The sequence below is a fragment of the Microcebus murinus genome, chromosome 16 (assembly GCF_040939455.1).
Source record: "Microcebus murinus isolate Inina chromosome 16, M.murinus_Inina_mat1.0, whole genome shotgun sequence".
Lineage (NCBI taxonomy): Eukaryota > Metazoa > Chordata > Mammalia > Primates > Cheirogaleidae > Microcebus > Microcebus murinus.
In genome coordinates, this window is record NC_134119.1 from 48,818,939 (window position 1) to 48,840,292 (window position 21,354).

General features: G+C 47.7%; 1 protein-coding gene across 2 annotated transcripts in view; it reads right to left on the reverse strand.

Moving 5' to 3' along the window:
- RGS12 (regulator of G protein signaling 12) overlaps positions 1 to 21,354 on the reverse strand; it is a 150,371-nt gene that overhangs the window by 118,860 nt on the left and 10,157 nt on the right. For both annotated transcript variants that reach the window (XM_075992877.1, XM_075992878.1), the window contains exon 2: positions 11,707 to 13,678. In XM_075992877.1, coding sequence (XP_075848992.1) covers positions 11,707 to 13,578 — 1,872 coding nt within the window. In that variant the 5' untranslated portion in view covers positions 13,579 to 13,678. The remainder of the gene's footprint in view (positions 1 to 11,706; positions 13,679 to 21,354) is intronic.

A 21,354-nucleotide genomic window follows, 5' to 3' on the forward strand; every position in this document is an offset into this window, starting at 1 on the left:
CAGGGTGGCTCAGCCTTGCAGGGCCTCCTCCTCTAAGCCTCTTCTGGGAGCACTGTTCCAAACTCAGCCCCTTTCCACACTGACTACCTTGGCACTGTCTTTTAGCAGTGAACCATCTCTTCCCCAGTTAACTATTCTTTTTACTAAAATATTATTTTTTTGAGAGAGAGAGAGAATCTTGCTCTGTTTCCTAGGCTAAAGTGCTGTGGCATCCGCCTAGCTCACAGCAACTTCAAACTCCTAAGCTCAAGTGATCCTCCTGCCTCAGCCTCCCAAGTAGCTGGGACTATAGGCTCATACCACCATGTCCAGCTAATTTTTGCTATTTTTAGTAGAGAGGGGGTCTCACTCTTGCTCAGGCGGGTCTCAAACTCCTGCTTTTTATTAAATTCTGCCTTCAAATTACTGCTGTGTTTTCTGTCTCCTGGCCAGATCCCAACGGATCCAACCTGAGTTTGTGCAAAGCAAAGCGCAGAAGCCTGTGACCACTGAGGAGAGCTCAGGGTGACACGGAACTCAAGTCCTCACCACTGCACAGTCTCTAGTAGCTCCCCCATCCCTTTGTCACTCCTCCTCCTCTTCTCATTTCTGGGCGGTTCCTTCAGCCCTCCAGCCTCTCCTCTGCTCATCCTGACAAGCCACTGGCCAGCATCCAAGTGTGGCCCAAAATGTCATGGGACAGTCACTGCCATCTGCAAGGCCCAGCAAACCTGCCGGAGGGATGTCAGGACCCATCCTACACCTCATGAGCCCTGGAAGCCTCTGCAGCTCCGATGGGCAGGCTGTGGGCTCAGATTGAGCTAATCACGCAGGGAGATCCACTCGGCGAAGTTAGTAGCAGCCCATGAAACACAACACGCTACTGCTTATTCTTAGAGGAACGATGCGTCACATCACATCACAACGGTGATGAGTCACACAGCAGTCCCTCTGTGGGCAGCAGCTGGAGCCCTGGGTCTGCCTTCCTCTCAGTGCTGACTGCAGGCAAGTCACTCAATATCCACACACGTAATCTCCTCAGTAAATGAAGAGAGAGCCCCCTGGCCGGATGGTCCCACAGAACCCCACCCAAGCATTAAAGCACTCTGTGACGCAGCAGACACTGTGCCATCAGCGTCCAACACTGAAGACTTAGCAGTCCCACAGGAGCATCTCATTCTTCCTCCAGTATAGGTAGTAACGGCCGATGCCCTCGTTTTCAATACCTTTTGTTCAAAGTGAGAGAGCAGTGCAAAGGACCCTGCGTATCCACGGCTGTCTGACCTTCCACAAGCCACTGGCTCTTGGGGATCAGTCGATTCACTTGGGGACCTATCTCCAGGTTCCCCGAGGGTCACAGCCAGTAGCATCTATAGTGGTATCACACCCTCCAAGAAGAACACACATGCAGGTGCACTGCAATTCACAAAGCAGCACACAAACCCCACTTATTTCTATCCCTACGATTATTCACTTATACAATGGCAATGGATAAAACACATTTTAAAATCTGTATTCAAAGAGATGAGTTTCCCGATTTCAAAGAATGTTTTCACCACATCTCAGGGCCCTTCACTTCCCCATCCCACCCAACAAGGCAGCCCAGGTCCCGGCCGTGTCCCGACCCCCACCGGTGGGCTCTCTGGGGGCTGCAGTGAGGCCCAGGCAGGCAGAAGGGCACTACCCTGAGAATCCGGCCAGGGACGAAGGAAGGCAGTGCTGGCAGCACATGCAGCTGCAGAACAACCCACTAAAGAATTAGGTTGAGGCTGGGCACAGTGGCTCACGCCTGTAATCCTAGCACTCTGGGAGGCCAAGGCGGGCGGATTGCTCGAGGTCAGGAGTTCAAAACTAGCCTGAGCAAGAGCGAGACCCCGTCTCTACTATAAATAGAAAGAAATTAATTGGCCAACTAAGATATATAGAAAAAATTAGCCAGGCATGGTGGCACATGCCTGTAGTCCCAGCTACTCGGGAGGCTGAGGCAAAAGGATCACTCGAGCCCAGGAGTTTGAGGTTGCTGTGAGCTAGGCTGACGCCACGGCACTCACTCTAGCCTGGGCAACAAAGCGAGACTCTATCTCAAAAAAAAAAAAAAAAAAAAAAGAATTAGGTTGAAAATCCATCCATATGATTACAACTATGTTAAAAAAAAAAAAAAAAAAAACCAAAAATCTATGTATGAAATATCCTATTTCCTTAAGTACCAACCAAGTTTGACAGTTCAGATCTCTGATGTTTCCCTTTGACACTTCTCATTTTATTTTTCTTATGAAGGCACATCCTCAGTCTTTCAAACCCACTGTTTGGCTTGTGATTATCTTTCAAAAATTTTTATAGAACACTTTTTGTGAAACCATGGATAAGTCAAAAATTCGTGTTATTTTCATATGTGAGTTCTGTCACGGAACCAATGCTACACAAACAGCTCGAAGTATCAACGAAGTGTTTGGGAAGGGTGTGGTTAATGGACATCAATGGTTTGAGAAGTTCCATTCTGGTGATTTTAATCTTGAAAATGAGCCGCGTGGGAGACCAGGGTGGATAATGATGAGCTGAAAGCTGTAGTGGAAGTGAATCCATCTCCACCTATGGGTGAATTAGCAGCAAGGTTTGACGTTACTGTTCCAACAATATTGGACCATTTAAAACAAATGGGCAAGGTAAAGAAGCTGGATAGATGGGTTCCACATGAATTTAACAAACATCAGAAGAGAAATCGTCTCGAAGTTTGCCTTTCTCTGCTGTCACGACATACAGGCAAACCATTTCTACACCGTATTGTTACACATGATGAAAAATGGACTCTTTTTGACAACTCCAAGTGTTCAGGAAGACGGCTGGATAAAAATGAGGTGCAGAAACACAGTCCAAAACCACCATACTCATCAAAAAAAGCTAATGGTGTCTGTTTGGTGGTCCGGAGCTGGTATTTTATACTACAGCTTCATGAAACTTGGTCAATTGATTACAGCAGATGTCTACTGCAACCAATGGGATAAAATGATGAGGATACTTGCGATTAAACAGGCAAGACTGGTCAATAGAGACAGGCCAATCCTCTTGCAAGATAACGCTTGACCACATGTCACACTAACAACACTGCTCAAACAACAGAGGCTGGACTTGGAAACTCTCTGTTATCCACCATATTCACCAGACCTTGCACCAACTGACTGCCACTTCTAGGCTTTGGACCACTTCTTGCAAGGAAAAATATTCCATTCTCAACACTCTGTGGAAAATGCCTTTCACAATTTCATCACCACTCCTCCAGGCTTCTTCGCTGCCTGCAGCTACTGTAAGATGGCAACACTGTCTCAACAGTTTAGGTGCATACTGTGATTAATTGTGCTGCTTCTTGTTTGAGATATAAACCAAATTTCTGATTGGAAATCAAATATTTCATATTTAATAACCAATAAAACTATAAGAAATCTGTCCTTCCTCCATCTTTTTTTTTGAGAGAGTCTGTGTTGCCTGGGCTACAGTGCCATGGTGTCAGCCTAGCTCACTGCAACTTCCAACTCCTGTGCTCAAGCGATCCTCCTGCCTCGGCCTCCCAAGCAGCTGGGACCACAGGCATGCACCATCATGCTCGGCCAATTTTTTTTTACATATATATTTTTTAGTTGTCCAGCTAATTTCTATTTTTTTTCCATTTTTTTTTTGTTTCCGCACATTATGGGGGTACAGATTTTAAGGTTTCAATAAATGTCCATTCCCTCCCTTCCCCCACAAGTCAGAGTTTTCAGCATGACCATACCCCAGATGGTGCACATCTCACTCATTATGTATGTATATACCCACCCCCCTGCCCCCTCCCACCTGCCCAATACCCTATTACTGCTGTACCTATGTATCCACTTAGGTGCTGCTCAGTTAATACCAGTTTGCTGGTGAGTACATGTGGTGCTTGTTTTTCCATTCTTGGGATATTTCACTTAGTAGTATGGGTTCCAGCTCTAACCAGGAAACTATAAGATGTGCTATATCACCGTTGTTTCTTAGAGCTGAATAGTACTCCATGGTATATATATACCACATTTTATTAATCCATTCTTGGATTGATGGGCACTTGGGCTGTTTCCACAGCCTTGCAATTATGAATTGTGCTGCTATAAACATTCGGGTGCAGGAGTCTTTTTTTGTAGAGTGTCATTGGATATTTTGGGTAGATGCCCAGGAATGGGATTGCTGGATCAAATGGTAGATTCACTTGTATGGCTTTAACGTATCTCCATATTGCTTTCCATAGAGGAACTAGTTTGCAGTCCCACCAGCAGTGTAGGAGTGTTCCTCTCTCTCTGCATCCACGCCAGCATTTATTGTTTGGAGACTTTTTGATAAAGGCCATTCTCGCTGGAGTTAAGTGATATCTCATTGTGGTTTTGATTTGATTTCCCTGATGATAAGAGATGTTGAGCATTTTTTCATATGTTTGTTGGCCATTCTTCTGTCTTCTTTAGAAAAGTTTCTGTTCAAGTCCTTTGCCCACTTTTTAATAGGGTTATTTGATTTTTTTTCTTGCTGATTTTCGTGAGTTCTAAGTATATTCTAGTTATCAGCCCTTTATCGGATGCGTAGGATACAAAAATTTTCTCCCATTCTGTAGGTTGTCTGTTTACTTTCATGACTATTTCTTTGGCTGTGCAGAAGCTTTTTAGTTTGATCATGTCCCATTTATTTATTTTTGTTGCTGCTGTGATTGCCTTTGGGGACTTCTTCATAAACTGTTTGCCTAGGCCGATATCTAGGAGAGTGTTTCCAACATTTTCCTCTAGAATTCTAATAATTTCATACCTTAGGTTTAAGTCTGTTATCCAGCGTGAGTTGATTTTTGTGAGAGGTGAAAGGTGTGGGTCCTGCTTTAGCCTTCTACAAGTGGCTATCCAGTTTTCCCAGCACCATTTATTGAAAAGGGATTCTTTTCCCCAGCATATGTCTTTGTCTGCTTTTGTTTTGGCTATATGAGGATGGTTTTATAGCAGGATTCTCAGATCTGTTCCACTGGTCAATATTTCTATTTTTGTGCCAATACCAGATTGATTTAATTACTACAGCATTGAAGTATAGTTTGATATCTGGCATATTAATGCCTCCCATTTTGTTTTTGTTGCCTAGAATTGCTTATGATATTCAGAGTCTTCTTTGGTTCCATACGAAGCATAAAATTATTTTTTCTATATCTGTGAAGTATGCTGATGGGATTTTAATAGGTATTGCATTGAATCTGTAGATCAGTTTGGGTAGTATAGACATTTTAATGATGTTGAGTCTGCCGATCCACAGGCATGGTATGGATTTCCATCTGTTTACATCCTCTGCTATTTCCTTCCTCAGTGTTTCATAGTTCTCCCTGTAGGTCTTTTACCTCCTTGGTTAAGTATATTCCTAGGGACTTTAATTTCTTTGTTGCTATTGTGAAGGGAATTGACTCTTTGATTTGGTTCCCAATTTGATTGTTGTTGGAGTATATGAATGCCTCTGATTTCTGTGTATTGATTTTGTATCCTGAGACTTTACTAAATTCATTTATCAGTTCCAGGAGTTTCTTGGTTGAATCTTTGGGGTTTTCTAGATATAATATCATATCATCAGCAAACAGTGAAAGTTTGATCTCTTCTGCCCCTATTTGGATACCTTTAATTCCACTTTCCTGTCTGATTGCTGTAGCCAGGACTTCCAGCACTATGTTGAATAGAAGTGGAGGTAGTGGGCAGCCTTGTCTGGTTCCAGTTCTAAGTGGGAATGCTTTCAGTTTTTCCCCATTCAGTATGATGTTGGCTATGGGTCTGTCATATATGGCTTGTATCATTTTTAGGTATGTTCTTTTCATGCCTATTTTATTAAGTGTTCGTATTATGAAAGGGTGTTGAATTTTGTCAAAAGCTTTTTCTGCATCTATTGAAAGAATCATGTGGTCCTTGTTTTTGCTTCTGTTTGTGTGGGGAATTGCATTTATAGATTTACGTATGTTGAACCATCCCTGCATCCCTGGGATGAAGCCCACTTGGTCGTGATGGATTATTTTTTTGATAAGCATCTGGATTCAGTTAGCTAAGATTTTGTTGAAAATTTTTGCATCTATATTCATTAGGGATATTGGTCTGTAGTTTTCTTTTTTTGTTGCATCCTTTCCTGGTTTTGGTATCAGAGTAATATTTGCTTCATAAAAGGTGTCGGGGAGGTTTCCGTTCTTCTCGATGTTGTGGAATAGTTTCTGCAAGATAGGTACTAGTTCTTCTTTGTAAGTGTGGTAAAATTCGGGTGTGAAACCATCTGTACCAGGACTTTTCTTTTTAGGGAGATTTTTAATTGCTGTTTCTATTTCAGCTCTTGAGATTGGTCTGTTCAGGGAATCTATTTCTTCCTGATTGAGCCTAGGGAGGCTGTGTGTTTCTAGAAATTTGTCCATTTCCTCCACATTTTCCAATTTGTGTGCATAAAGATTTTTGTAGTACTCATAAATTATATCTTGTATCTCTTTGGGATCAGTTGTGATATCTCCTTTTTTGTTCCTGATGGAGCTTATTAGAGATTTCTCTTTTCTGCTTTTCGTTAGCTTAGCCAGTGGCATGTCAATTTTGTTTATTTTTTCAAAAAACCAACTTTTTGTTTTATTAATCTCCTGAATAGCTTCCCTGTTTTCAATTTCATTTAGTTCTGATTTGATCTTGTTGATTTCACTTCTTCTGCTGGGTTTGGGGTTGGTCTGTTCTTCTTTTCCCAGCTCTTTGAGTCGTTTCATTAGATTGTCTATTTGTGATCTTTTTGACTTTTGGTTATAGGCATTTATGGAGATAAACTTTCCTCTCAGAACTGCTTTAGCTGTGTCCCAGAGGATTTGATAACTTGTCTCTCCATTGTCATTTTCTTCATAGAACTTTTTTATTTCCATCTTGACTTCTTCATTTATGAAGTAATCATTTAGTAGGAGGTTGTTTAATTTCGACGTTTTTGTGTGGAAATGTGAGTTTCTGTTAGGGTTGATTTCTACTTTTATTCCACTGTGGTCTGAGAAGGTACATGGTATGATTTCTATTTTTTTAAATTTCTTGAGATTTACTTTGTGTCCCAGGATATGGTCAGTCTTAGAGAATGTCCTGTGAGCTGATGAGAAGAACATATATTCAGTGGATTTGGGGTAGAATGTCCTGTAAATGTCAGTCAGACCCAACTGTTCCAGAGTTTTGTTTAAGTCCATTATTTCTTTATTAATTTTCTGTTTGGAGGATCTGTCTTGTGCCGTCAGTGGGGTGTTGAAATCTCTGGTGATTATGGAGTTGCTATTAATCCATTTGCTTAGATCCAGTAAGGTTTGCTTTATGAAACTGGGTGCACCTAAGTTGGGTGCATATATATTTAAAATTGTTATCTCTTCTTGTTGAACTGTGCCCTTCACCATTATATAATGACCCTCTTTGTCTTTCTACTTTTGTTGGTTTAAAAACTAAATCGTCTGAAATTAGAATTGCCACGCCAGCCTTCTTTTGGCTTCCACTTGCCTGGAATACTATTCTCCACCTTTTTACTTTTAGTCTATATGCATCCTTGCAGGTTAGATGTGTTTCCTGAAGACAGCATATACTTGGCCTGTATTTTCTTATCCATTCAGCCAGCCTATGTCTCTTGAGTGGAGAGTTTAAGCCATTCACATTTTTTCAGAGAACTGATAGGTAAGGTAGATTATTGTTCATTCTGATAGGTTGGATGTTGTTGCTTTGATTTCTCTCTTGAGCCATTATATTATCTGGCCTTTAATCTTTGGGTTTTGGTTGTTTTTATATTCGTGAGTTTTTATTATGGTGTTCTATGCATAACACTGTTTTGAGTACTTCTTGTAGGGCTGGTCTTGTCTTGGTGAATTCTCTGAGACTTTGCTTGTCTGAGAATGTCTTTATTTCTCCTTCATATACGAAGCTTAGTTTTGCAGGGAATAAGATTCTAGGGTGGGCATTGTTTTGTTTCAGAAGAGTGAGAATGGGGCCCCAGTCTCTCCTTGCTTGTAAAGTCTCAGTAGAGAAGTCTGGTGTTATTTGAATTGGCTTTCCCTTGTATGTTACTTGCTTCTTTTGTCTTACAGCTCTTAGAAGGGCCTCTTTAGTTGATATTTTGGTCAGTCTGATGACTGCATGTCTTGACGTCTTCCTGTTTGCATTGAATCTCCCAGGGGTCCTCTGAGCTTCTTGAACTTGTATATCGAGATTTTGAGCAAGGCCTGGGAAATTTTCCTCTATTATATCTTCAAGTAGCTTGTCCAACCCTTGAGTGTTGTCTTCTTCCCCTTCTGGTAACCCTATGACCCTCACATTAGGTCTCTTAACACAATCCCACATCTCTTGTAGGCTTTGCTCTTTTCTCTTGTTTCTCTGCTCTATCTCTGTGACTGTTTTATTTAGTTGGAGGGTGTTATCTTCAATCTCTGAGATTCTTTCTTCTGTTTGATCTACCCTGTTCTTGAGATTTTCCACTGTATTTTGTAGTTCCCTGAATTGATTCTTCATTTCCAGGAGTTCGGTTAAACTTTTCTTCATTGTGTCTATTTCTTTAGTGAACTTTTGTTCTAGGTCCTGGAGGCTTTTTGTGGTTTCTTTGTGTTGGTTATTGAGTTGTTCTTGCAAGTCATTGAGTTTTCTAATGATCCACATACGAAATTCCTCTTCTGTCATTTTGGTTGCCTGATTTTGGTTGGTGTCCGTTTCTAGGGGGCTGGTGCTCCTCTTTGGGGGTGTGTTTTCCGTTTGGTTCTTCGTATTTCCGGAGTTCCTTCGCTGATTTCTTCCCATATCGACCAGTTGTTGCTTCTTTCCTTTAGGTTTTTGTTTGGGTATTCACATGCCTTGTTTAGTTTCTGAGCCGTTAGGTGGTGTCTGTGGGTGAGATTTGACCACTCCCTGTATAATGAGTCAGTAGGTGCCGTGAAAAGGGTGTGCAGGATGTCCTCCCTGTCAGTAGGTGGCGCTTGCTGGAGGAACAGGCTATGCTGTTGTTTTTGTGTCCTGTTATCAGCTCTTGTTCCTGTAGGGAGGCACTCTAGTGCCTCAGGTGGTGGGTGGGGCCCTGGGACTTCCAGGTGTGTCCTTTTCTCCCCCTCAGTGAGGGCTGGTCTGGGAGTGAATCTGGGCGGAGCTGGGATGGGTAAGTCTGCCCTCAGGCACCATCAGTGCCATTATCAGGGGTCAAAGTTCTGTTCTCTGCTTCCAGGAAAAGCTGTCAGGGAGGGGCTGGAATGGCCCGGCTCAGTCAGAGAGTCTGCGTGTGGCGTGGGGCTGTCTGAGACCCGCAGTCTGGAGCGGGCCTGGCTTCTTTCCACCCTCCCCAACTCCGCAGCTACTCCTGGGCCTCTGCCAGCAGGCCAGACCACAAGCCACCAGGCCTCCCTGGACTGTGATGCCGGCGGGGAGGTTCCCTGCGCAGGAACACCACCTGGGCTGGGCTCACAGCCTCCTTTTGTGAGGAGGGTTGCCCTCTAGGACACTGATCTGCCCCTGGAGGCGCACACACACCTCAGTAAGCTGTTCACGTATATCCCTTCTGTGCCCCGGGCAATTCGAGACCTCAGTGTACTGGATGTGGTCTGCAGGTTTGACCTCTGGGCCCCAGAGTTCAAACTATATCCCCACCGGGGAGAGGAGTGCCAGTCCCAATTCACCCACAGGAGCCCAAGCTGGGTCTATGTCTCTCAGCCTCAGGGTCTGCCCCGTTCTCCTGGGATCACCGTGCCAGCAGCACCTGTGAGGGCTGGCGGGTAGGGAGCTCACAGTCTGAGTTCCCCTTAGTCAGCTGTAGGGCCCCAAAAGGGAAGGTCCCGTTCCCTGGAGGTGCCTCCGGCTGGTGGCTGTATTGTCTCTCTAGGCAGCCGTGGGTAGGGTCGGGGGAGGGGAGAATGAGGCAATATGGTGCCTGCCGCGAGGCTCAGGTCTGTGCACAGGGAGGTGTCCCGAGGGAGTTGGGAGCCTGGTGCCGCGTCTGCTACTTGCTTACCGCTCACTGGTGGTGGCCGTCTCTGGGCAGGTGTCCGCAGGTTTCTCCACCCGCTGGGGAGCCCACCAGCAGTCCCAGATGCAGGGGAGGGGAAAGGTGACTGATCCACCTACCCTTCCCGCTGGTCTCTGGGCTGCTCCGGCGGTCTCAGCTTCCAGTTCTCCTCTGCAACCTCCTCCCGTGGAGTCTTCCATGGTCTCAGGTACCCCTGCTTCCGACCCTCGTCCGCTGTATGCTCGTCTTCTTGCTTCTTTCTTCTAATTTCTGCTAGAATCTGTCTTTTCTGCAGAGACACTCTGTCTGGCAGTGTTTCTCGTCCACCATCTTGATCCAATTCCCGCCTCTATTTTTATTAGTAGAGACGGGGTCTCCCTCTTGCTCAGGCTGGTCTCAAACTCCTGAGCTCAAACGATCCGCCCGCCTTGGCCTCCCAGAGTGCTAGGATTATATGCGTGCCACCACGCCCAGCCTCCTTCTTCCATCTTTATTTTTTTTTTTATTTTTTTTTTTTTGAGACAGAGTCTTGCTTTGTTGCCCAGGCTAGAGTGAGTGCCGTGGCGTCAGCCTAGCTCACAGCAACCTCACACTCCTGGGCTCAAGCGATCCTTCTGTCTCAGCCTCCCGAGTAGCTGGGACTACAGGCATGAGCCACCACGCCCGGCTAATTTTTTCTATATATATTAGTTGGCCAATTAGTTTCTTTCTATTTATAGTAGAGACGGGGTCTCGCTCTTGCTCAGGCTGGTTTCGAACTCCCGACCTCGAGCAATCCGCCCGCCTCGGCCTCCCAGAGAGCTAGGATTACAGGCGTGAGCCACCGCGCCCGGCCCTTCTTCCATCTTTAAAATTTCCTTTAATGTACCATATATCATGACAAAGAAACATGTGGAGCTGGGAGGGGGCCAAGCAAGAACATCATCAAGCCCTGCAGCCCAGACCACACTCCTCTAGCCACGGCCCTGCCCAACCAGCCCCCAGCCTCAGAGTGTTTTCTCAGGATATTCTCAGCTATCTCAGCTATCAAGAACAAAAATGTGAACAAACACAAAAAAAGGTATTTTTACATTGCAAACATCCTCTGAAAAAAGTTGCTTTGAAACACGAGCTGTGCCAATCCCCCTCTCCCGTCACCAGCCCTGGCTCCCAGTACCACCCACCTGTGCCCCCCAGCACCTGTCAAATGAAGTCCTTCCAGAGGGCTCCCTGCTTTTCTCATTTTTTTTCTCTCTCATCCTCTAAACTCAGCCCCTAAGGTTAGGCAAAGACCCCAAAGGCTCCCAGGGCAGTGGCATTTGGCACAGCAGGGTTTCTTCCAAGGAGAAAGCTGAATGAGGAGCAGATGTGAGGAAGCTCTGTACCCTCCTGGGAACAGGCTCTCTGTGCTTCAGGAATATTCTCACCTTGAAAAGGGCATGTTGTCTCAGACTCTGGGATCAGAAATAAAATGGGCTGTGAAGGGGCTACAGGGAGAGGGGCAGGGAGAAGGAGAAAGGCCTCACTTCCTTCTGCCCGGCATCCTGCCCAAGACCAGCCATCAGAGCCAGGTCCAGCACCAGGGACCTGAGCTGGGCTGGGGGCTCCTGGGAAGACCCTCTGCGGCAGGGCAGACATCGTGTGACAATACGTAGGAGCCACAGGCCTGCCAGAGATTGTTGGGGTGATGAATGTGGCATCTCACCAGAAACTGGCTAAGTTATAAAATCAAGCTTATTTATGCCAAATGGAAGCTAACAGGCTTACCTTTTTGTTTTCTTTAGTCTTTCGAACATTTCGATGGGGACCAAAAATGTTTTGCATTCCAAAAGCCTTCCTGGACCAGTCCCTTTTCTGGACACCCAGTGGGGGCTGCGCAAAGCTACCTTCGACCCTGTATCGGTCCGCTGGGATCTTGCTCATGGGTGGGGGCAGAGTGCCGCAGTTGACACTGGACCACCCATCGGTGGAATCCGTGTAAGACTCCTGGTCACTGGCATGACCACACTGCCACTCCTGAAGCACGTGGACCGGGAGCCACCGCTGGCTGAAACCACAGCTGGCACCCATAGTGCCCCTCTTGGGAGGAGGGACTGAACTCCGCGAGGAAGCCAGGGGGACCTCCACATGAGAGGCCGGTCCTAAGTGCTTGTTTAAGTCCCGGAACCTGTCAGTCTGAGGAGTGACTTCAGGTGGGGAGCTCCCATCGGGGTCGTGGCAGAAGGCCCCATTCCAGGGGGCCCCCCAGGACTGCGTGGCCCTCCCTCCCGCCCCCTCCCACACAGTGCTGCCACCTGGGCCATGCCTGGTAGAGCCCCCACCCAGGTCGACCACCAGGACCCGGTTGCTCTTCTCCTCCTGGTTGAAGTTCCCAATGCCACTGTCACTATTGCTACTGGTGCTGTTGTTCTGGTGGGCATCAGCGTCCCCATCCAGAAAGGCACGGGCCCGCACGCCCTCAATCAGCTCACCCATGTCCCGGTACAGGACGGAGATGAACTGGAGCACAGGCAGAGAGGACACAGGGAACTCTAAACAGCCACTGGTGTCAGGGTCGGCCGTGCACTCAAACCCAAACCGCCGGGCAATGCCTTGGTGGATCTTGTGATTGAATAAGTCTGGGTCCACCATAAATACATGGCAGGAAGTCCGCAGGGTACCTTCCTCCTCCTGGGCCAGGCTCCCATCGTCGCTGGTCTGCATGGTCACCAGCCCAAAAAAGCGCCTGTCGTCAGGGCACACAGCACTGAAGGCCAGCTTCTCAGCCGGGTACTCAGCCACAACCCTGGCCTTGTCGGTGCACAGCTGCACACAGTCATGCACAATCTTCATCGTCACCAGGGAGTGGATCTTCTGCTCCGCCCGCAGGCGCCGCATGCAGCCGCGGATGGCCTGCAAACTGTCAGACTCCAGGCTGGAGCTCCTGGAAGGGAGTTCGATAGAACCTAAATAGCCCACGACCATGACAACGTTTAAAATACTTGCATCTAACCCAAAATCATCATGATTTTCTAGCCCAATACTGAAAACTGAATCATCATTAATAACTTTCGATACTTCCTCCTTGGAAAACACATGGGGATTTGGATCATTTATACTTTCATGTCCAATATCAAATTGAGCAGCAGCCGACTCTGAAAGGGATCTTTGTTTCAATTTCAAGGGCTCTGAACTGCTTGCACAGAGGCTCGGATTTTCAAAAATCATATTGAAAATTCCACCAGATTGCATTTCCTCCACGACTCGCTCTGCTCTATTTATACCTAAGGCTTTAGAATCAAGTTTGGGCTTCAACCAGCCTTTTCCTTCATAAAGTCCGCCTTCTTCATCACTAGAACAGGACTCCAAGTGGCCGACGCCTTCACCCACCACCATGCGCAGGACGCCAGAGCACTTCCCGATTAGTTTCACTACATCTTCATGAGAAGCTTTTTTCACGTTAATTTCATTGACAGCAAAGATCTGGTCTCCAGCACGGAGGCCTACAAAATCCGCGGGGCTTCCTCTCATAACACAGCTTAGCACACAGGGCGCCTGCCCAGAAAGCGTGAACCCGTAGCCGGCCCTGCCCCGGGCAACTTCCACGTTCCGCACCCGCGGGGGCAGTGGCCGCCTCCCCGGGTCGCCCGTTCTATACATCCCGACGTGCTTCCCAGACAAGGAGCATATTTCCTTATTCCAGCTGATCCACGCTCCAGGGAATGCTTGATGCTATCATATTTTTTCTTGAAATAATGCCCTAAGGAAGAAAAATAATAGCTCATTATTAAAGATTCCGTATTTCTATGCTTACTGGTATTACCTAAGTGTCATCACTGAAAAGTCTCTAGGTACCACATAACTGCCCAGGTGAAGGAGAAGCAGCATCTGTGTACAATAAATCTTAAAGTCAGGCTAAGAAACTTCCCTTCAAAGTAGAAAACATCTCCCTCAACTGCATCGTGTTACGACTCCGATTCCGACCAGGCCCACCACCTCTACCAAGGGTGTGGCACCTGGAGGCTGCTGCTTTCGGTACCACCCCAACAGTTCTGGAGGAAAAGCCCCTTCCCACCCAAAGTGTGGGCCCGGCAGCCCAGCAGAAACAGACTCCAGCTACCCTGAAGATCTGCTGCCCCGAACAGCACCTGGCAGGACGGCAGAGTCCAATGCCACACACCGTAGGTTCAGACACCTGGACGCCCCCAAGACCAAACCCTGATTAGGTCACAAATCCCCTCCACAATCCCCCTCAGGAGAGGAGGTCACCTTATAGTCACTCATGATCCACAACCCTCCATAATTAATTTATTTTGAACAAAGTACCACGTGGGGAAAACACACTAGTCTGAAACAACCTCAATCAATACTGCAGGGTCACTCAATAGAATAGATAAAAACAACCAAAAACAGCAAAAAAATGCAATCTTTAGCTGTGTCATTATTACAAGAGGTAAGACTTCAAAATTGAAAGTTACTGGTTGTCCTTGAAAACAAACCTGCCGGGTGCCCAAGACCACACCAGGTTCAGCAATGGCTGGGAGGAGTTGCAGACTCAGCACAGAGGCACACTCAGGGCCAGGATTTATCACAGCAAAAGTGCACACAGCATAGTCAGCAAAGGAAAAGGCACCTGGGGCGAAGTCCGGAGGAAACCAGGCTCAAGCTTCCAGAATCCTCTCCCAGGGGAGACACACGGGAAGCGCTTCATTCCCCCAGCAGCAGGTGCGTGCAAAGTGCTGTCACAGGGGAAGCCCATTAAGAGACTCAGCACCAGGGTTTTTACTGGGGGCTGGTCACAGGGGCACCCTCTGCCTGGCACATGCTGAAACTCCAGACCCCCAGGAAGTGACAGGGGTTCAGCATAACCCTACTGTGCACAGCTGGGGCACAGGAAGCCTCTCGTCAAGTTCCCAGACGACAGCCCAGGCCTGCCTGGCAAGTTCTCTCTCTCAGGACACAGTGTCAGGCCTGCCATGTGTCTCTCTTCTGCACGGGACCCTTTAAAGGTCACTTTAAAAAGCAATACAGTAAATCTATAATCCCCAACCAGCCGCACAGCAGCAGCGGGCAAAGCTGCATCTGTATGTCCAGCCGCTCCCCATCGCTCGCACCACCGCCCGAGCTCCACCTCCTGTCAGATCAGCGGCAGCATCAGATTCTCACAGGGACGTGAACCCTGCTATAAACTGCACATGGGAGGGATCTAGGTTTCATGCTCCTTGTGAGAATCTGATGCTTGATGACCAGGGGTAGAGCTCAGGCAGTGATGCTAGCTCTGGGGAGCAGCTGCAAATGCAGATTATCATTAGCCAAGAGGTTCACACAATAAATGTAATGCGCTTGGATTATCCTGAAACCATCCTCCACCCCAGTCTGTGGAAAATTGTCTTCTACGAAACCAGTGTCTGGTGCCAAAAAGGTTGGGGACCACTGCAGTTAGCGATTATGTTGTGAAGATCCAAAATATAAGACAGAGTACTTTTTTAAAGAGCACACATTTCTTAAATGTTTTAAAGTTGTTAGAAGAGATTCTTGTATCTTGGGATAGTTTCCAAAGACAGAATCATAAACAGATTCAAAGTAACAAAGTAATTTTTACACAAACACACATACATACACACAGAGCAAAAGAACTAAGCAAAATGGAAAGTCTATTATTAGATGACTCCAAAAATGGAGTCACTTAATGAAAACACTGAAATACATATAAGATGCATATTTAAATTAAAATTTTTATATGTAAGAATGAAAAATGAACAACTGATCTATAAATTACTACATTATTCAATATCTGAGTGGTGCTATATTATTAATTTCAATATTATGACTAGATATTTAACTATTTAATATTCATCATTAAAAATATATATATTAGAGTTGGCCAAGAAACATGTTTTGGGATCTTCTCATTCATTGGTTCTTCTTCACGGGGTGTGATGGGCTGGCTGACAACCCCTAACACACCCATGTCCTAATCTCCAAACATGTGGATGTCACCTCCCATGGCCAAAGGAACTCCACCACGACACAGGTGATCAAGTTAAGATCTCGAGATGGGGAGACTTGGATTTGGTGGGTCGCCACACCACAGCCCTGCCTTCTATCAGGAGTCACAGCCACATCACACAGTGGTGTCCCTTGTCCCAGGATTTAGGACCAGAAGTGTTTCAGACTTTGGATTTTTCCTGATTTTGGAACATCTGCATATTCACAATGAGATATCTTGGGGACAAGACCCAGGTCTAAACATGAATTCATTTATGTTTTATAGACACCTTATACACATAACCTGAAGGTAATTTTATACAGTGTTTTTAATAATTTTGTATATGCAACAAAGTTTGTATACACTGAACCATCAGAAAGCAAAGTCGTCACTATCTCAGCCCCCCATGCGGTGTCTTGCAGGTGCTCAGAAGGTCCGGCTTTTGGAGCACCTCGCATGAGGGCTGCTCAGCCTGCATTGTCTTCCTTTCCTCATTTGTCTCTCAAAACTAACCAGGGGGTGGCGCAGCTGGGTGCACAGACCCGAGCACAGTCAGCACCAACCGTGCACACATGACTGGTGCGGGACGGAGAAGCTGACCCTACCAGCAGAGAGTGTCTCGCTGCACTGAGGACAAGAGAAAAGGTCAGTAACACGAACGAAACAGCAACGTAATCACAGCCATGAATGGCACATGCCAGGCTCCGCGTGGCCCACCGCTCTCAGGATCTGACACGAGTAACTGGGGCCATCCCACACAACATCCCTCTGAGGTCAGTACTATTATTCCCATTTTGCAGATGAGGGAATGGAGGTGCAGAGATGTAAAGTAACTTGTCTACCATCACACAGCTAATTAACGACAGCAGCAGATTTGAACCTGGACCATTCTCGGCTCACCCAGACAGACGGGCACCTTGCACCCTTCCCAACTAGGACCTGCCCACTGGCAGACCCCAGCCCCAAACTCTCCCACAAGCATCAGGTCCCAGCAGCCTCCTCCAGACACCACAGCTGCCAAGCACACCCACCCTGCCCCACCTCTCCCACCACCCACATCAGTGACACACGCACCCTGGAAGACCCGACCCACCCCCACCGAGACGCACCCTTGCAGACACACGCGGCCCCTCCCTGTGTCTAGCCACCCACCAAGACCCTGCTGAGTCCCTGGCCACTCTCCCTTCCCTTCCCCATCCCAGCCTGACCTGGACCTGCCCTTCCCGACACAGCAGGACACACACTGCAGGGGATGAGATGGCAGGTGCCAATCACGAAGGCCGCTTCAGGCCACTTTACTGGACCAACCAACAACACCTGCTCGGCACTTTCATCCCTGCAAGGGCAATGCCTGCTAGAACAACCCTCGTCCAACCTCTGGGTCGTGGCTCCTTTACCCTACTCGGGGCATCACCATGCGCCAGGAGAGCCCACCTATATGTCTCCTTCTCACCTCACCCTTCTCTAAACTCGTGTCATCAGCGTCGCACCTCCCACCACCTGGCTCTCCTCTGAGCAGCCCACTGCCCTATGGCTCCTGACCGCCAGCCGCCCAGCTGCTCACGCCTCTGCTCCCATCCAAGGTGAGGCCTACGGCCACGTGACATCAAGTGAAGACTGTTATGTGTAACTGAAGGTACAAACCAGTCCCTCTAAAGAGATTAAACATGTGCCTCACGGACCCTTTCGTGGAACTGGGCCTCTGGGAAGTTTATGGGCATCATTCCTTCCCCTTCAGGAGTAGAGAAAGGCTCATGTCAAAGAGATTTCGGGGTAAGGCTTATCTACAGGAGTGAACACCAATGAGATTCACAGGAGGCCCACAGAATTTTTAAGAAAATTGTAACAGCAGAAACACTGCCAGCTTGAACTAAAGAGGTCAGAGGCAGTACAAAATGAAAAGCAGGCACTGGACCCCAAAAACCTACCAGCAGAAAGTGTAACTGTCTCCATAAGCAAGAAAATGGTTTTTTAGTAGTACGTTTAGTTCCCTTTTGTTTCAAATGAGCTTTCAGTGTTCACATTATGGCTAGAACTGGCTGCTCTAAGTGGCCTTGAATTGGTGATATCATAGACAGTGAGTTTTATCTCAACACCTGTAACTTAGCAACTGCAGTTTCTTAGCAGACTCAGTAAGATTTGCTGACCAAAACTTTGTAACTTTCTGTTGCACTGATGCATTCCTTTTGAATTTTTTCTCCAGAAATGGTGGAATCTCCTTGCAGCCATAAGGTAACTATTATACAAAGGCTTACACCACCTGTCTGTCCAGAGAAGACAAGATAAGCAAAACCCCACCCAGCACAGACTGTGCCCAAGGACCAGCTGAACCCACCATCCTCACATCCCCCCTACAAGAATGCCCAATATTAACCCCTCACTCGTTATACTACTAAAATCCCTGCCCTGAGAGGGACTCACCCACCATTTTTTGATCATGGGATGTATGCACTAACGTGATTTCTCACTGCGCTTGCGTGCCCTGCGCTCACCCCAAACATGTAATGATGCTCACTCCTCTCACGCATTATTCATTTCACCTCCAGAAGAGCCCCCGACTGCTGGTGGAGGAGGAGGAGGATTTGAGGTACTTTATACCTCCCTCCTCCCAGTAGCATGTCTCCTGTGATAAATCCTTTCTTCTTTCACAATCAGCATTGTCTCAGTAATTAGCTTTCTGTGCGGCCCTTGTGGGTTCGTTAACAGAAGCAGGCTGAGGAAATGGCCCAACTGCAAACAGGTGTCATCTGCCAGGAACAGGAGCACAGCTCAGAGAGGAACTGGGGGCACAGAAGGCATGGGAGAGCTATTATTCCCAAATCTTGAGACCTAATCAAGGAACTTGCAACGTTTGCCAGGCCGGAGTTCAGAACCGCTACACACCTGGGAGTCCTTTCTGCACCCCATCTCCCCTCACCGTGAGCAGGAAGGTCAGTTTACAGCAGTTCTGCTGTCTGCTCCGAGATCATATCATGGGTGTGGGGGATGGGCGGATCACCTGTCTCTCTAATCTGCATACACAGAACAAGTCAGAGTGTCCTCCAGGAGCTGTCCTTGAGGAGCTGCGGCCGGGCACCTCACCCACACCTGGAACCATTTGCCCGATGAGCGGAGGGCTCTGAGCCGGTGCCGTCACGGAAGAGTACACGTGTGGACGTTGTCATTCCACTTGATACTGTCCCTGCCCTAACACACAGAACAGCACCGTCTGTGCTCCTCGGTGGCAATGCATGGTGAATGTTTTCAAAATGTTCCCTAAAATCTAATCTGCGATGACGCGACTGAGGAAACCATGCTGCAGGCGCCAGAGACAACCTGACTACCGAATGGGAAAAACTAGCTAAAACAACTACCTCTTGGATCATCATCCCACAAGCTGAGCCTAACTATCCACTTTTCAAATGAAAAAACCGGGGCACAGGCACCAGGACTGCGACTCCCAAGACAGCCCGGCCCCCTTCCTTTGCCATCGCACAAAAGCAAGTACTGTGCGGAAGGTGACCGCCCTGGAAGTTCGCATTTCTAAAATCATTCATCTGGTTCGCAAGAGCCTGCCTCAATTCCTCACCAGCTTCAGCTCTCAAACGTGAACATAAATAGCCTCAGTTTAGGACGCAGGTCAGTAGCCACCAAAATTATTAGTATGTGTAGTTTTTGAATAATTTATTAGGCTAAACTGAAGAGTGCCATACATAAAATGTTCTAGTTCAGCATTTTATCATTGCACAGAGTTTCTGTGGTTTTTTTTTTTTGTTTTTTTTTTTTTTTACAAAATGTCAATTCTTGAGGTTTTAACATTTCAGGTCCAAAGAAACCCAGAGGTCAAGATCAGGACACATATATAAGGTGCCTCAAGCCTGGCCGTGGAGCAAGTCCCCTTTCTCCCTCTTCCAGCCTCAGAAAGGTTCAATTCATTGCTAAGCAGCAACACAGGGATCAGGCACTAAGAAAAGAATTTGCTCAAAAAGTAAAGCCGTTCTTAGAATTAGGAATGTGGCAAATACGAATAACTAGGAGAGGAAAAGAAGAACCTAAAGACTGCCAACTTTAAAAATGCTTCATTTATGTGATTATGGAAGCTTAGAAAAAGAAAAAAAAATGCTTCATTTCTCTGAACACATCAGAAAATGAATATACACTATTATTACAGCCAAGCAGTAGCAACAGGAAATGGAATTCAGAAAATAATTTAAAGGTGAAGGAATAGTTATGCTAACATCATACTTCTCACATAAAGAAAGTTAAAACACTGGCTTAAGATTCTCTGGTTCCTTCTTCCTTCAAGAGAACATACCAGGGTACGGCTGTCAGGTGGGGGTCCCAGGCCCCCAGGAAGACAGGTCAGCTCAGCTCCTCCTCCCCCTCCCTCAAGAGTAGGGTCAAGCTCGAGGAAGACAGGGGCTTCTCCCCAGGAAAGGAGACCCTGCAGATTCCTCCGTGTACCCAGAGCCCACAGAGCCAAAGAGCGTCCAGGGAACAGGTGCGCACAGGTGTCGGAGGATCTTCTTACCGCCAGTTCAGGACATCACAAAGATGCAGGGGCCACTATGAAATAACTTTTCAATTCATGTGACATAGGAGCACCTTCTACATATGAAAGGACGTGAGAAGGGTCTGACTGAGAGAAGGCGGCAGCTGGGCAGGAGGCAGGTAGCCCCCAGACAGACAGGCAGGGCCTCCAGCACCGCAGCCCAGTGCCAGCCCTGCTTCCGTGCCCACCTTGGTCACCGGACCACTGCTCACCCCGAGTGGGGGCCACACCTCCTACTGGACGCCCTGGTGCCACCCACTGTCCCACCCACCCTGCCCTCACCTTCCTCTGGCAAACGGCCACCAGCTCGTCATCCCTCACCCCTGCCCGGCACTTCATCCCACTGGGTCCAGCCTGACCCCATAGGCCACCTCAAAGGGCCTCCGTCACTGTGTCCCCTCAGTCAGACCCACTCCCCATGGTCTAGGCTGTGCCGCTCACTCACCCGCGCAGTCAGGTGGCTGTCTGGTGGCTTCTGCAGCAGCACCAGGTGGACAACTATGAACAGGCAACCAGCAATGGCCAGACAGGCCAGTGCAGAGTGCACAGCCACAGCAGGCCAGGGTGGGACACAAGGGAGGGTGTCACTTGTGAAGTGAGTCCCTGCTGAAACAGCCCTCCCTCCCACCCCTGCTGTGGCTCAGCTCACACCCCAAGTTCTCCCTGGGCCCCGCTCTGGCTGTGCCTGCCGTCCACTCTCAGCACAAGGGCGTCTTCCTAAGGCCTATGGGCTTTTCAGACATGGGCTCCATCCAGACCACAGCCAAGACTCGCCTGAGGGGCCACACTCAGTCCCAGGCCCCAATCCAACCCTGCAGCCCGTCGGGCAGAGCCTGCCCTGCCAGCTCCCTCAGCCTACTCTGGGCTTGGCCTTGTCACTACCTCATTGGAGACAGTGGACACATGCCCCTCTGCC